The sequence below is a fragment of the Motacilla alba genome, chromosome 1A (assembly GCF_015832195.1).
Source record: "Motacilla alba alba isolate MOTALB_02 chromosome 1A, Motacilla_alba_V1.0_pri, whole genome shotgun sequence".
Taxonomy (NCBI): Eukaryota; Metazoa; Chordata; class Aves; order Passeriformes; family Motacillidae; genus Motacilla; species Motacilla alba.
Genome location: NC_052031.1, coordinates 35,237,117 through 35,249,794, shown reverse-complemented (window position 1 = coordinate 35,249,794; position 12,678 = coordinate 35,237,117). Strand labels below are relative to the sequence as shown.

At 36.8% G+C, this 12,678-nt stretch overlaps 1 protein-coding gene across 1 annotated transcript in view; it reads right to left on the bottom strand.

Annotated features, from left to right (window-relative positions):
• LGR5 (leucine rich repeat containing G protein-coupled receptor 5) overlaps nucleotides 1-12,678 on the bottom strand; it is a 92,237-nt gene that overhangs the window by 48,363 nt on the left and 31,196 nt on the right. The window contains exon 2 of the mRNA XM_038154784.1: nucleotides 6,203-6,274. Coding sequence (XP_038010712.1) covers nucleotides 6,203-6,274 — 72 coding nt within the window. The remainder of the gene's footprint in view (nucleotides 1-6,202; nucleotides 6,275-12,678) is intronic.

The window sequence follows — 12,678 nt, the reverse complement described above, 5'->3', positions numbered from 1 at the left end:
TGGTTCTGCTTGAGAACCTATTAGACATAAATGTGATGTGGTCTGAATTCCTTACCCATCATCCTAAGCAACTGAAAAAAATTGACCCATGTAGGTACCAAAAGTTCTCACTGCACTGAAATTAAGCAGTCTGCAAACAGGCTGAACTTCCACTGACAAAAAGAAGGAAATTATTTCTGCATACTTGCTACTGCAGCACACACAGAATGTGTAAGACTTAAATTAAAATCCTGCCTCAGGATCTACAGATATCTAGCACACTTCACCCTAGTTTAATTAAATGTAATGTCACTATCTGTATTGATCGCAAAACACAATAAGCACTTCCAATGACTGTTTTTGATGTTCTAAACTAGTTCCTAATGAATATTGCTGGATAATAAATTACGAGTACCAGAAAGCATTTATAAGCTACAAGCCAAAACCAAACTTCAACAGACACTCAATAAGACTAACGCAGCAGCACTGACAAGGTTTCTTGGATATCAACCTAGAACATTTATTGCTTCTGCTTGCAAGCATATCTGAATATTTTCAGTTTTCTTTTATCTTTTTCCTACCCCACCATCTCCCCTTCTTCCCCTTTACCCCCCAGATGCAGAGCAGTTTCAGTGTCAAGGCTGCTCCTTGCAATTTGCATTAGATTTCCAGAATAATTATCTGTCAGCACAAGGTATACAATAAGCAATGCAAGCAGCTCTGATTTAGTAAGGCATTTGCTCTGTTGTTTTTCTCGCTCCCTCTTTTTTTTTTTTTCCTGTCCCTCATCTTGTTATTCCTAATAAGATGGCAAAAGGGCAGTTTGGAGGATGTCAGGCTGACACATCCACATGGGTGAGTTCTTTGTTGTTAGTCGCTTTGGTGGCATCAAAGGGATGGCATCAAAGGCAGTGAGAGCTCCAGAACACCAGGGCCCTTGCTTTGGGGATGTAAAGGTTACAAGTTGTTAGCTCATACAGTAAGAATCTTCTGTGCTTGGGTTTTTTTCTTTATTAGTAAACCTAAACTGTGCATGCAAAAACTAGGGGAGAAAACTTGCCATTGTTTCCAACTGATTAACTAGGTAAACATCTCCTTACTGTTTTTACCAACATATTTCAAAACAACTGGTGCACTTCCCTCTGTCAGGACTGGGAAACCACAGGCCCCAGGTATGAATGAAATCTGTCTTGAAGCAACAGAATTCACAGTGTGCCGTGGGCCATTTGCTGGGCTGGTGACAGATATTTCTCACTGACAAACACCATGTATTGAACACAGTGACACAATCTGATCTGCATGATGCACATACGAAGTAAAGAAACCAAATTTGCAATTTATATGAAGAAGCTGAATTCATGACTTAGGTGTTAGGTTGTGCACGGCTCTGAAATTATCTAGGGAATCACAAGTCATTTAGCAGTGACAGTTCTTGAAACTTCAGCTGATGGAGGTGACACAAACCAATTTCCACCAGGACCAGCTCTGCTAAATCCTGCTGTGCAAGAACTGCAAAACTGGTATTGAAGTGACATTGGAATGTGTGGATAGTTTGAGACCACTAGATGATACTCTATTTTTGTTTTAGTTCTGCATGTCAGTTGCCAGCATTTTTACTCTTGCCTTAGGGGTTTTTAAATGTATGCAGATTAACCTTTAGGAAATATTTTAGTATTTAATGTTAATATTCCAAGATTGTTGAAGTAAATTACATGATTCCCCCACTTTCTGAAAAAGTTTTGGACTATGGCTGCAGCACTTTCATGTTTTACTACCAGCTTACGTTATAGTTAAAAGTACAGAATCTGTTTTCAATGCTAGTCCAAATATGCCTACACCAGTACAAAACTAAAGATTGCTCTTCCCCAAGAGCAAATGCTTTCAGTCTTCAAACATGCACATGACCAGAGATCTCAGTCCCACGACTCAGAGTCAGTGGGGAAAAGAACACCGAGTTCCCATTAACCCTTTGAAAACCTCTTTGCAGCAAGAAAGAGCAAACAGAGGGAGAAGTAAAAAGAAAAAAACAAAAACCAACCAGCTCATAGTGGATCATGCTTGGTAATTTAGGACTTTATTTTCACATATACAGTGGCTTCTTGACCACTTTTAAAGTGTAAAGGGATTTCAACACAAATCATGGTAAGATCACATAATACATCTCTTACATACTGTATCTGCACTTTTGCACTTCTGTATTAAATTGTACTTTTAAAGGCACTTTTGCCTGAGAGTTCACTATAATAATGCCAAGATCAATCTAAAAGCTTTGTAGATATATTTATTTGTTTTCAAGATTATTTTAAAATAATCATGTGTGTCAGAAAACATTCCTGCACTTGTACGTAGATTGCAGATTATTTGGGGTGATTTCAGTGCTTGATTTTGTAGAAAAGAGGTTACTTGGGACTGTCCTGCTCTGTAGTAAAGTAATTGTAATACAACAGCCTTTTGTTGCTCTTTTACTAAAACACCCAATTTAAGTTGCTGAAAAATAGCAATTTACTAAATATCACTTGAAGCTTTGCTTATCTGTGGAATGTTACTGGGTTTAAAATTAAAATAAAGCTTTACATGTGTGCATGTGTGGGTGTCTGTGCATAAATTTATGCATATATATTTATATGTGAATATGTATCTAGTTGGAGAGATTTTGTAAGTAGGTCTGATTCAAATAGTTTTAAATTATTATTGGCTTTCTTCCTCACATTTCATTGAGATATTAATTTCTAAAATAAAATAGTTTCAGGCACTGCTTTGAAGTGCAACTAATCACAAAATATTAGGTCTGCACCCAGATGTAGCTGCCTCTAAAACTGTTAAGAGTCCCACCCTTTAGATTTTTAAAAAAAATTTTTCCATTCATTACTCCAATTCAGTGTTCTATTACAACAGGCTTTCTATACATCCTGTAGAATGACATATGTCTAGAAATAATCCACAAGAGAGTGAGTCTTGGATTTGGTCAGACTGATAAATATCTGCAGTTATTTTGAATTTATAATGAAGAATTTGACTTAATAGTGTTGTACAAGTTCATGCAGAGCAACTCGCTGATAATCAAGCAGCTGAAACATACTTCTTTCTTGGTGGGAGTTCTGTCATATGTGCTTTAAGAGAAAATTATATCTGAAAGGCCCATCATTTTCACAAATAAAAGATTTTGCTCAGAATTCATTATTTGGAGAGTTGGAAAGTCTCAAGTACTTCAACATTTTCTAAAATTTTCAGAGGAACATGCACCCAAAACCCACTTTCAATATGTTTTACTTTGGTGATCATGGTCTTTTTGGTTAAGAATAAGTACCAGTCATGATCATCAGGTTTGCAAGAATGCTGAATATAGAGGTGTCTAACCTTTGCTGTAAAAGTGGATCAGATTTAGCTTGGAAGGTCAGAACGGGCTAAACAGAACTGTCTTATATGTCACTGCTTTGGGATCAAAACAATTGGTTTAACTGCTTTAACAAAACCTCAGTTCTTTCAGAATAATCACTTAAGAGTATTGCCAAACCAGGCAGTAGCATGTAACATCTAAGCTAAAATTCAGTGGTTCAGTCATGAGCTTTTATCAGATGTTTGAACCAGATCTCTAATAAAGTGATTAGTAAGACTTTTTTCAACATTAGAAAAACCCTAAAAGCATTTCAAGCTCCCGCTGTTGTGTACTTCAAAGATCAGATAGACATTTCTAAGATGGATTTTAAATTTATGAAACATTGCTTTAGTAAAGATCTCATAAAATCTTACTTTAATGATGTCTGAATTATGGGCTAAATTATGTTTTCCAACAGTACCTTTTAACTGAGCCACACAAACAAAACACAGATTTCTCAGGTAAACTGGGAAAAAAACCATCTGGATGGGAAAAAAAAATCATATGTATAATCACTGCTCAAAAATTAATATGGGGGAGCATGAGAACTACAATGGCTGTTCTCCCCCACTTCAAAACTGAATCAAATAAAAAATTCCCTTTCCATTTTTCTATATAATACTAGGCTGAATTGCCTTGCATGCCTCTGAACACCAATCCCTCAGCACAATGACAAGTTGCCTCGTATCAGTTGCCTTGCATCTGCCTAGGCTTCAGTTTTTTAAGCTTATTTTAAAAGCGAATTCAAACTAGGAGGAATTAATGAAACAGCATTAAATTAATGAGAAATAGAAATGATTGGCTGGTGTGAAACAAATGCAAGAGTTGATTATGTATATGTAGAACAAAACACAGTAAAAAATAAATACCTTTCTGGTATTACAAGCAATGAAAGACTGGAATGGCTTAATTTGGAGCAGAAGCTTGTAAGAATGAAGGTTTTATATTTCCAGTGAAAAAGGTAGGCCCAGCACAAGGAGAAGGCAAGAACACCTTCAAAGGTCTTGATTAGGAATCTGATATACACCACAGAACTGTTCCCCAGGCAGTGACTTAAGTCTAACAATTTGGGCCATTTAGCTGCCCAGGAAGGTGGAATCACCGCCTCTGGAGATGTTTAAAAAAATAATGCATGTGGCACTCAGTGCCATGGTTTAGTTGATAAGGTGGTGTTAGGTCATAGGTTGGACTTGATGATCTCAAAAGTCTTTTCCAACCCCACTGATTCTGTGATTCTGTGACCTAATCGTAAAATGAAATAGTGAAGGTAACCTGGATGTATTAGAATATCCTTCCAGGAAAAGCCCAAACTTTCATTAAATTTCTTTCCTTTAATGGCCAGAAAGCAATTGGGTTGCCAGGTTTTAGTAGGGTTATTACAACTGACAGGAGATTGGACAAGCAAACATGAACACGATGAAGAACTTCACAAGCAGTGCCTTTGAGGCATGATTCACTCCATATGCACCTAATATTGTTAACACTTGGTGTGTGACATCCCTCTGTGTTCTGTTCCTGTTTGTTACATTATTTGAAAGTTGCACTAATGGCAAGACAGGTATTGATAACCAAAGAAAAGGAGTAAGTAAGAGGAAGAGAGACAGAACAAAATGAAACAAAGCTTTCCAAATAGAAGTGCTGAGAGTAATAAAAATAAGACAGGAAAGGAAAACCTGCTTGCAAATAGGGTATTGTCTGGAGTTAGTATACAAAATGGTTTCATTTTTTTTGGTTTGGTTGGTTGTTGGTTTGTTCTTTTCTTTTAAGACCAGGTGGCCAAATTCAATCGAGAGCTAGCAAGGACACTGAAAGTTGTCAATGCAATACCCACCTAAATTGCAGAGGACTGCACACATTTCATAGCTTAAAACAGATCATATATTTGAAAGAAGGGTAGCACCATGACTTTGCATATCTTACATGGATTTTATGGCACGTTAGCAGCTAAGTGCGCTAAAAAAAAGGCAGGTTTTCAGTTCTAAAAACTTAAAAGTCACATTTCACAAAAGGCTTTTAATCAATATTTAGAGGTACTCAGGCAAATACAGGTGCCAGCTTTTTTTCACAAGACCTATGGTGCATCAGTTATAGAGTGTCTCTATCACTCCTCAGAAACCTAAATTTTCTTTTAAGCCTGGGCCATTATAACTACAGTCACTGCCAAATCCAGGTCTCATGAATGCACAATATTTTTCACTTTTGGTTAGTCCCAATCACTTCAAGCCAGCATTCCTCTTTTGATGTTGTGCTTGATCAGCTCGTTTTCCCAAAGCACTTTTTCCCCATGGTGAATGTAGTAGATAGCGTAACTAAGCTTTTTGCAGGATTCTGCACTCCACAGTCAGCCTTCAGGGATGCTAAGTTTAAGAGTAAGGAAACAGTAATTAAAAGTGATTAGGACAAGAAGCCTCCATACTATGAAATGTGTACTCAATTGTCCTTGACACTGGCAGAACAAGGCAGCAGGTTTTGGTTTTGATTACAGCTTTACTTGGGATTTAATAAACATGAGCCAGTATTCAAACTTTTAATATCCTGCTGCTTAACTATTTCCAAAAAGCAATCCAGCTCTTTTAAACAGTCCTTGCTTAAAAATTTTAATTTGTTTGGCTCTGTCTCTGCTTAGAGAAGTTGTAGCTTTATGGTAACTCTTTTATAAGTTCATTTCCAGAATCACAGCAATTGTTTTTTTTTTTTTTTTCAACTAAGTGTTTCCGCATGTGCCAAAAGTGTCAGGCTGACAGCTTTCCTGCACTGTTTTATCTGGTTCCCACAGTAAGTACGAGAGACAAACACAGGAATGTGTCTAGTGCTGACTAGGCCCATCAAGCATACAATGATACTTACAGCTCTTCCAGGAAGCGCAGATTGTGCACAGGGTTTGAGGGCAGCTTAGTAATGTTGTTCATACTGAGATCACTGTAGGGAAAAACAGACAGAGACTTAATATGGCATGCCACAACTGTGGCATCCAGCTGTTCATTCCACACATTTTTAAGTACTGTATTACTAAAAATTAGTTCCTCTGTCAGAATCGATGAATCATTATCTACTGAGCACATTAAACATTTCTTTTTCATACGAACACAGCTTTGTCAAACCAATACAGGCTGTAGCATGTTCCTCATTTCCAGAGATTTCAGAATGTTTTATCATGCTCTATAAATCAGCTAGAACACTAAACAACACTTTTAGTCGACTTAATTTTAATAAACCACTGTACTGTATTAAAATGTACTTGGAGTAGTAAAGGAAAATTACTACGATTTTTGTTGTTGTTGTAGCACTGTAGTACACTTGCTTTACTAAAGTAGACAGGCAAAAGCAAACAGATACAAAGTACCTGCATCATCCTTAAAATTCCATGAATATGGAAACGCTTTGCTTTTGCCATACAGCCTGTTGCATGGTCATACTGATCTGCCTTGCCTCACACAGGCACATCAGGTGTCCCCAAAACCCAACTTGACTTACACAAATGACATATTTTCAAATAATAAACATTCCTTTTTTGAGTGCTCTTTTGTTACAGGTACTCAAATTGCATTAAATAAGTGAAATGAACCATAAAACAAGGGTGTAATGTGATCCTGCTCTGTAACACACTTCCTGGTGGGGTTCCATGGTAGTTCCTGGTACAGGAAACTACCAGCAATATCAGCTCTGTCAGAGCTCATTCAAGCTATGTTTTAGACTAAATTTCACATAATACTCTTTTATTCTTAACTTGCCTTTTCATTGTTTTCACTGTCCTCCCCCTGCCCTACAGTATCATTATAATTGCTTTTCATTGAGCGCCAAAACTGTAAACAAATTGCATAATAAAATTCTGCGTGGAAGATACAATTTACACAACTGTATCCAAATTTCCGTAGATTCTTAAAATAAAATTAGGAGTGACCTGCATATTTTACGCAAACACTACACAGTAATTAAAAACTCCCCTCTATTTAAACATAACTACACATTTGTAGCAGTGCTTATAGTTTCCAGCTACTTTGCGTACTATTTAGATAACTTTATTTCTTCCAGCTGTTGAGAGCTTACAAGGTAAATAAGTTATCTGTACTTTGGTGGTTAGGCATCCTATTCCTACCCCATCTAGTTCTTATTACTCACAGTCTGTTTCACATTACAGAATATATGCTTTTAGTCAGCATAGTTAATTTAGATGTTTGATCTTTTGGTGAATTTTAAAATGTATAATTTAAAAACATACTTCACATGGAGATCTTAAAATAAAGGAAATGTGTTAATACTTTACAACAATTATCAAATCAATATTGAGTAAGGTTTCTGCATTCACTTCAAAATCAAAGTATAATTTGAGAAATATGTACTTATTAAATTCATTTTTTATTGTAACACTTTATCACCTAATTCTTTCGTACTGTGTAGCAGGTTATTGCCCTTTCACATTGATAAAGGCTCAAAGGATTTACTCTGGCAAAGGAACAAAAACATGGATTTATTTGGCAAAAGAAAAACTCATCCAGGTAGTGAATTATATACTACTGAATATTAAGATAAACCCAATATTTTAACAAGATCATTTTGATTATGATATTTTCAACACAGGTCTTAATGGGTTTTTGAAAACATGCCAAATCGTATTTTAGACTTAAAAAGCCAGCCCTGGTGGAAGATGGGAATGATTTGTCTTCAGACACACACGTATTTAGGGCATTCTACAAACCCAGCATTAACCAGTGCTCTGGCTGATGAGACAAACCTGAAGTCTGCTTTTCTAGCATATTAACTTCTGTTACGAGCAGGCAGTACTTGTCTGCTTGTATCACCCACAGGACCCCATGATGAACCAGTCAGAAGCAGTCTACCCAGACCCTAATATCTTAAGAGGATTAGAACAAGAGAAGGTGGCTTTCATTATGTGCTTTGATGACCAAGGAGAAAATCAACAATAAGTGTATTTTCCTTAATAACATCTTTAGACCCCAGAGGTGGATTTGCCAACAGTGAACTGCTATGTCCTATTCTCCTTTTTGGACTCCACTCACGTGGTAAAGTATGTGTACCACATCATATGATGGAGGAGAACCTCTCCTTTTTCCCAGTGTACATTGCAGCAATTTCTAACACTTTTTAAACCTACCAGTAAAATAATTTCCTTCTGTTAGATTGATTACTTTTTTTCCCCCGCATGATTCTTTTCTTGGAACATAACATACAAAGGTGTTTTTGTGCAACCGAACTACTAACCATTACCTATGCATATTTCACAGAATCACGGAGTTGTTTGGGTTGAAAAAGACCCTTCAGGTCATCCAGTCCAATCTTCAACCCCGCACTGCCATGTGTTGTCACTAAACCATGTCCCTAAGTGCCATATCTACGCATCTTCTAAATATTTTCAGGGATGGTGGAGGTAACAGGAATTATTCCCCAAGCTTGCTCAATAATCTCTTTTTAAAGTAGCTTTTAAGATACCAGCAACGAATACACAGGAGATTACACTCTATGTTGCCAATGTGCCCTTCTTGCAGCTGTAATGGTTTAAGAACATAAGTCAGACTATGGTAGTGAGAGGTAATATATTTGATGAGGCTAGCTGACACAGTTGGAAAAACTGGGAAACTTTCAGGCACAGAAATCAAAGCTCTCTGCTTCTTTCAGCTGTACCAGTTGCCTAAACAGGTGACATTATTTCTCCCCAAAAAGACCACAAATCCCTTACATCGGCAAAGTAGTAGTTCGTCTGTGCTCACAATTTTTAGATTCAGAATAATTCTTTTGCTTCAGAATTACCATGAATGCATTTAATCAGATTTTTGTTCACTGGAATGAGTGATAGAAGTGCCATGGCACAAAGTTACTTCCGAGGGGAATCTCAGAGAGGTGAGACAAACAAAGAGTTAATGCAGTGCAGTCACTGGGTCTCGTGTGAACAATACTGCAAAATTTGGGCTTCTGAACAGAAATTCCTCACAGTGCTCTAGAGACAAATAAAGGAGGTTCTCAGAATTTTGGTTTGCTAGCATTTTGGACCTGCCAAGAAGACATGGTTGGGATGAGATTTACAGCCATTAGCTAGATCAAGCACAGCTAACAGCCAGAAACAGCTAGGTGGTAAACTCTAGGGTTACATATCATTACTATGAAAACCAATAACAATTGCAGAGAATATGTGTTATGTCCTGCACATATGATGGTTTCTTTCCTTCAAATGAGTTTTCTGATTTCTCCTTTCAGTGCTGGCCTGTAAAAACTAGCAATTTGCTCTCTCTAGGAAACAGAAGGGCATGAAAGCTGGCTTGTACATCAACATTTGCAATGTAATACTTATAAATATAAAATCAAGATACTTTAACTATCCTCAGTGGAATGGTTCTGATTTTGTATTAAATCTTGGTAGTCTCTTACAAACTACAGTGATGAAAAACTTAGAAGTATTTGAATACTGAAAGCCTTTAAATAACTCAGTGTAACAGAACTACACCCATCTCCCAGCATCACAGCACATACAAATCCCACTGATGACAGTAGGAGCAATATGCTAAATTTACAAATACTCTGAATAGAGACAGCCATAGCCCCACCTCGGTGAAAATCACCATGAGCTACCACATTGTATCAAAAAGGTAATTTGCTATTTTGAACGGTGAGATGAATGCACTGTCCCTTCTCCCATCAGCATTCCTGCAGCCTGTTTCCAGCTGTTGACTATAAAAGCAACATACCAGCAAATGAAACTTTCATCTTTTCAAAAGATAAGGAGCTGTGCTTTAGTGACTGCTTTGGCAACACAGCTCACTATGATGATATCTTATTTATACTCTGTACCAATCAGTCACTATACAGTGTCTCTGGTGACTTGTTAAAGGAATCCTAGCTCTGATTAAATCTTTGAAGACCAGAAAATATTGAAAACTGCACCATGCATCTACCTGTTTTTTTCTGGGTGAGTGGATGAGTAAATTCTGAGCATTTGCAAAACAGCATCCAAGAAGGCAAATATGACAGGTCTTTGTTTCCTCTAGCTTTACTGTCTGTGAACAAATGCACTGAAAAAAAATCCAGTTGCCACCTTAAAAGTGAGTAGCTCACAATGAATTCCAGAAAGCCAGTAAAACAAGTCAAGTGAACTAGTTTTTAACATATAATAGATGAGACTGCAGGCCACATTAATAACCTTTTATTAACTGTTATTACAAGAGACGTTTAAGTGACTATTCATCATGGAAGATTGTTTTTTCACATTATATTTATGTCTTTTAAAGGAGAACAAAAGTGTGCCTGGGGATACATGCTAAACTTCTCCTAGGCTAAATGTCTATTATACTGAATGGTACAAACTTGTCTATCCATTCCAGGATATAATGGATAGACATATATTATTGTATAGTATAACATAATAATCCAATATTAAAGACAATTAATTTGGTAGCCAATTTATTTAAACAGTTTCAACCAATTTGATTAAAAAAATTATCAAGACTTATTATTAATTTTGATTCTTCTAAGCTTTCCTTATCCAAGATGTATTAACAATTCTTTTTATGGAAGTTTTTGAAAGATAAAGCACTCTCATAGAATACTGTCAATAGACTGAATGTAGCCCCTTAGTTGTTACCAGCTGAGAACAGTTTCTAAACTACGACAATTCCTTTAATTCATTCAGAGCAAAATTTGGCACTAGCTTACATGTAGTAACACAAAATAATGAAAACAGGTGAATCCTACATCTGCTCTTCCCTTGCTCTGCCTGTCCTTTCAACACAGCACTCTTGTTTCTAGTACTGGCAGGAAACAGCTAATATCCATGGTACGATGGAAGAAGACATTGGCTACTGACTGCATGCCATCTACTAATGCAAATGCTTCAGCTTGTATGGAATATATCTTCATGTACTACAGCTACATTAAGGAGATAAATCTATTTGCCAACACTGTAGTAATAGAAGTTCCTGTTTCTTACAAATAAATTGCTATAGATTTTTTCATTTGAGACTATCAATAAATAAATAGAACAATAACTACCATCATTTTGCAGAAAGGAAACTAAGACACCTAATGCTAAGTGACATGTTCACAGTCAAACAGATGTTTATACAACACAGAGGAAAATGACACTGATGATGAGTTGTCCAGCTCTGTTTTCATTAGATCACACTGTCCATTTACACCAATTTACCAAAGTTCAATGCACAAGCTGTTAATAGACTGAGAAAAAAAGACCATATTTTCACTTTAATGTTCCTAGATTACATTATCTTTCAAAGTCAACATGAAAATTGCTAGTCATGTATTTGCATGTTTAACACACCCATGCAGAACAGCACAGGACAGAGTATGAGCATGCATAAATAAGCATTGTAAGTGTTTTCTGACAATAAACCATAGCACTTCTTTTCATAACTAGCTTCAAACTTCATCTGTGATTCTTTGAAGGATGCTATAGCAAACTATGATTAAGACATGAATTTCCACTAAATTATTCGCATTTGAAGAGTACATCTTTGTATTTGGAAAAGTCTTCTGGAAGAAGAAGTAGTACATTAGTAGGAAGAAGCAGGAGAGAAAGCCATTATAGACATCACACAGAGTAGGAAATCTCACAATCAAGGTATTCAAGGTAAATAACAAGTGACAATAGCATGGATATTTTTGCCCTTCTGTATATTGAGAATGGCAAATGTTATTATTAAGTATTTAAAAATCCATTACCCTATGTAATATGATTTGCAACAGCAAACTAAAAGCAACAGATCCCATGCTACAGGTTTATATGGAAGGAGTGTAAGGCTAAAAGAGAATTGATTGCTTGTTACACATTCGTTACAGAAAATTTTTGTTACTTGACATTGAAGCTCACTCTTTCCAGACACCCAACTCCTTTGTGCTGAAACATGCCCTGCAACAAGCAAATGATGTTGTGTGGTCACAGGCAGTGAGCCTGTGTGCTTGCATACCTCAGAGAGTTTCATGCCAGTAAATGGACAGCACTCCCTCTGTCCCTCTCACACCTTTCCTAGTCACACCAGTGGTGCTTGTTCCAGCCACCACAACTGTAAATAGATATATATATAGTAATTTAGGGAATTTAGGGAAACATAAAGGTGATCCACTACGGTCAGGAGGGCTCTGAGTACATCTCTTCTGTGCCGTTGTGTATTGGTCCATATGATACTGGATCCTGGCAAACCAGACTGATAGGTCACCTCTGGATTCAACATAAAGTAACAAAACGCTTTGGCCAGATTTTTGCACTCCCAACACCTGTCACTGAGTTCCTCTGATGTCACAGACAGCAAAATTTTGCTTATTACCACAGAAGCTCTGTAACAGAGTGATTTTAAACACTA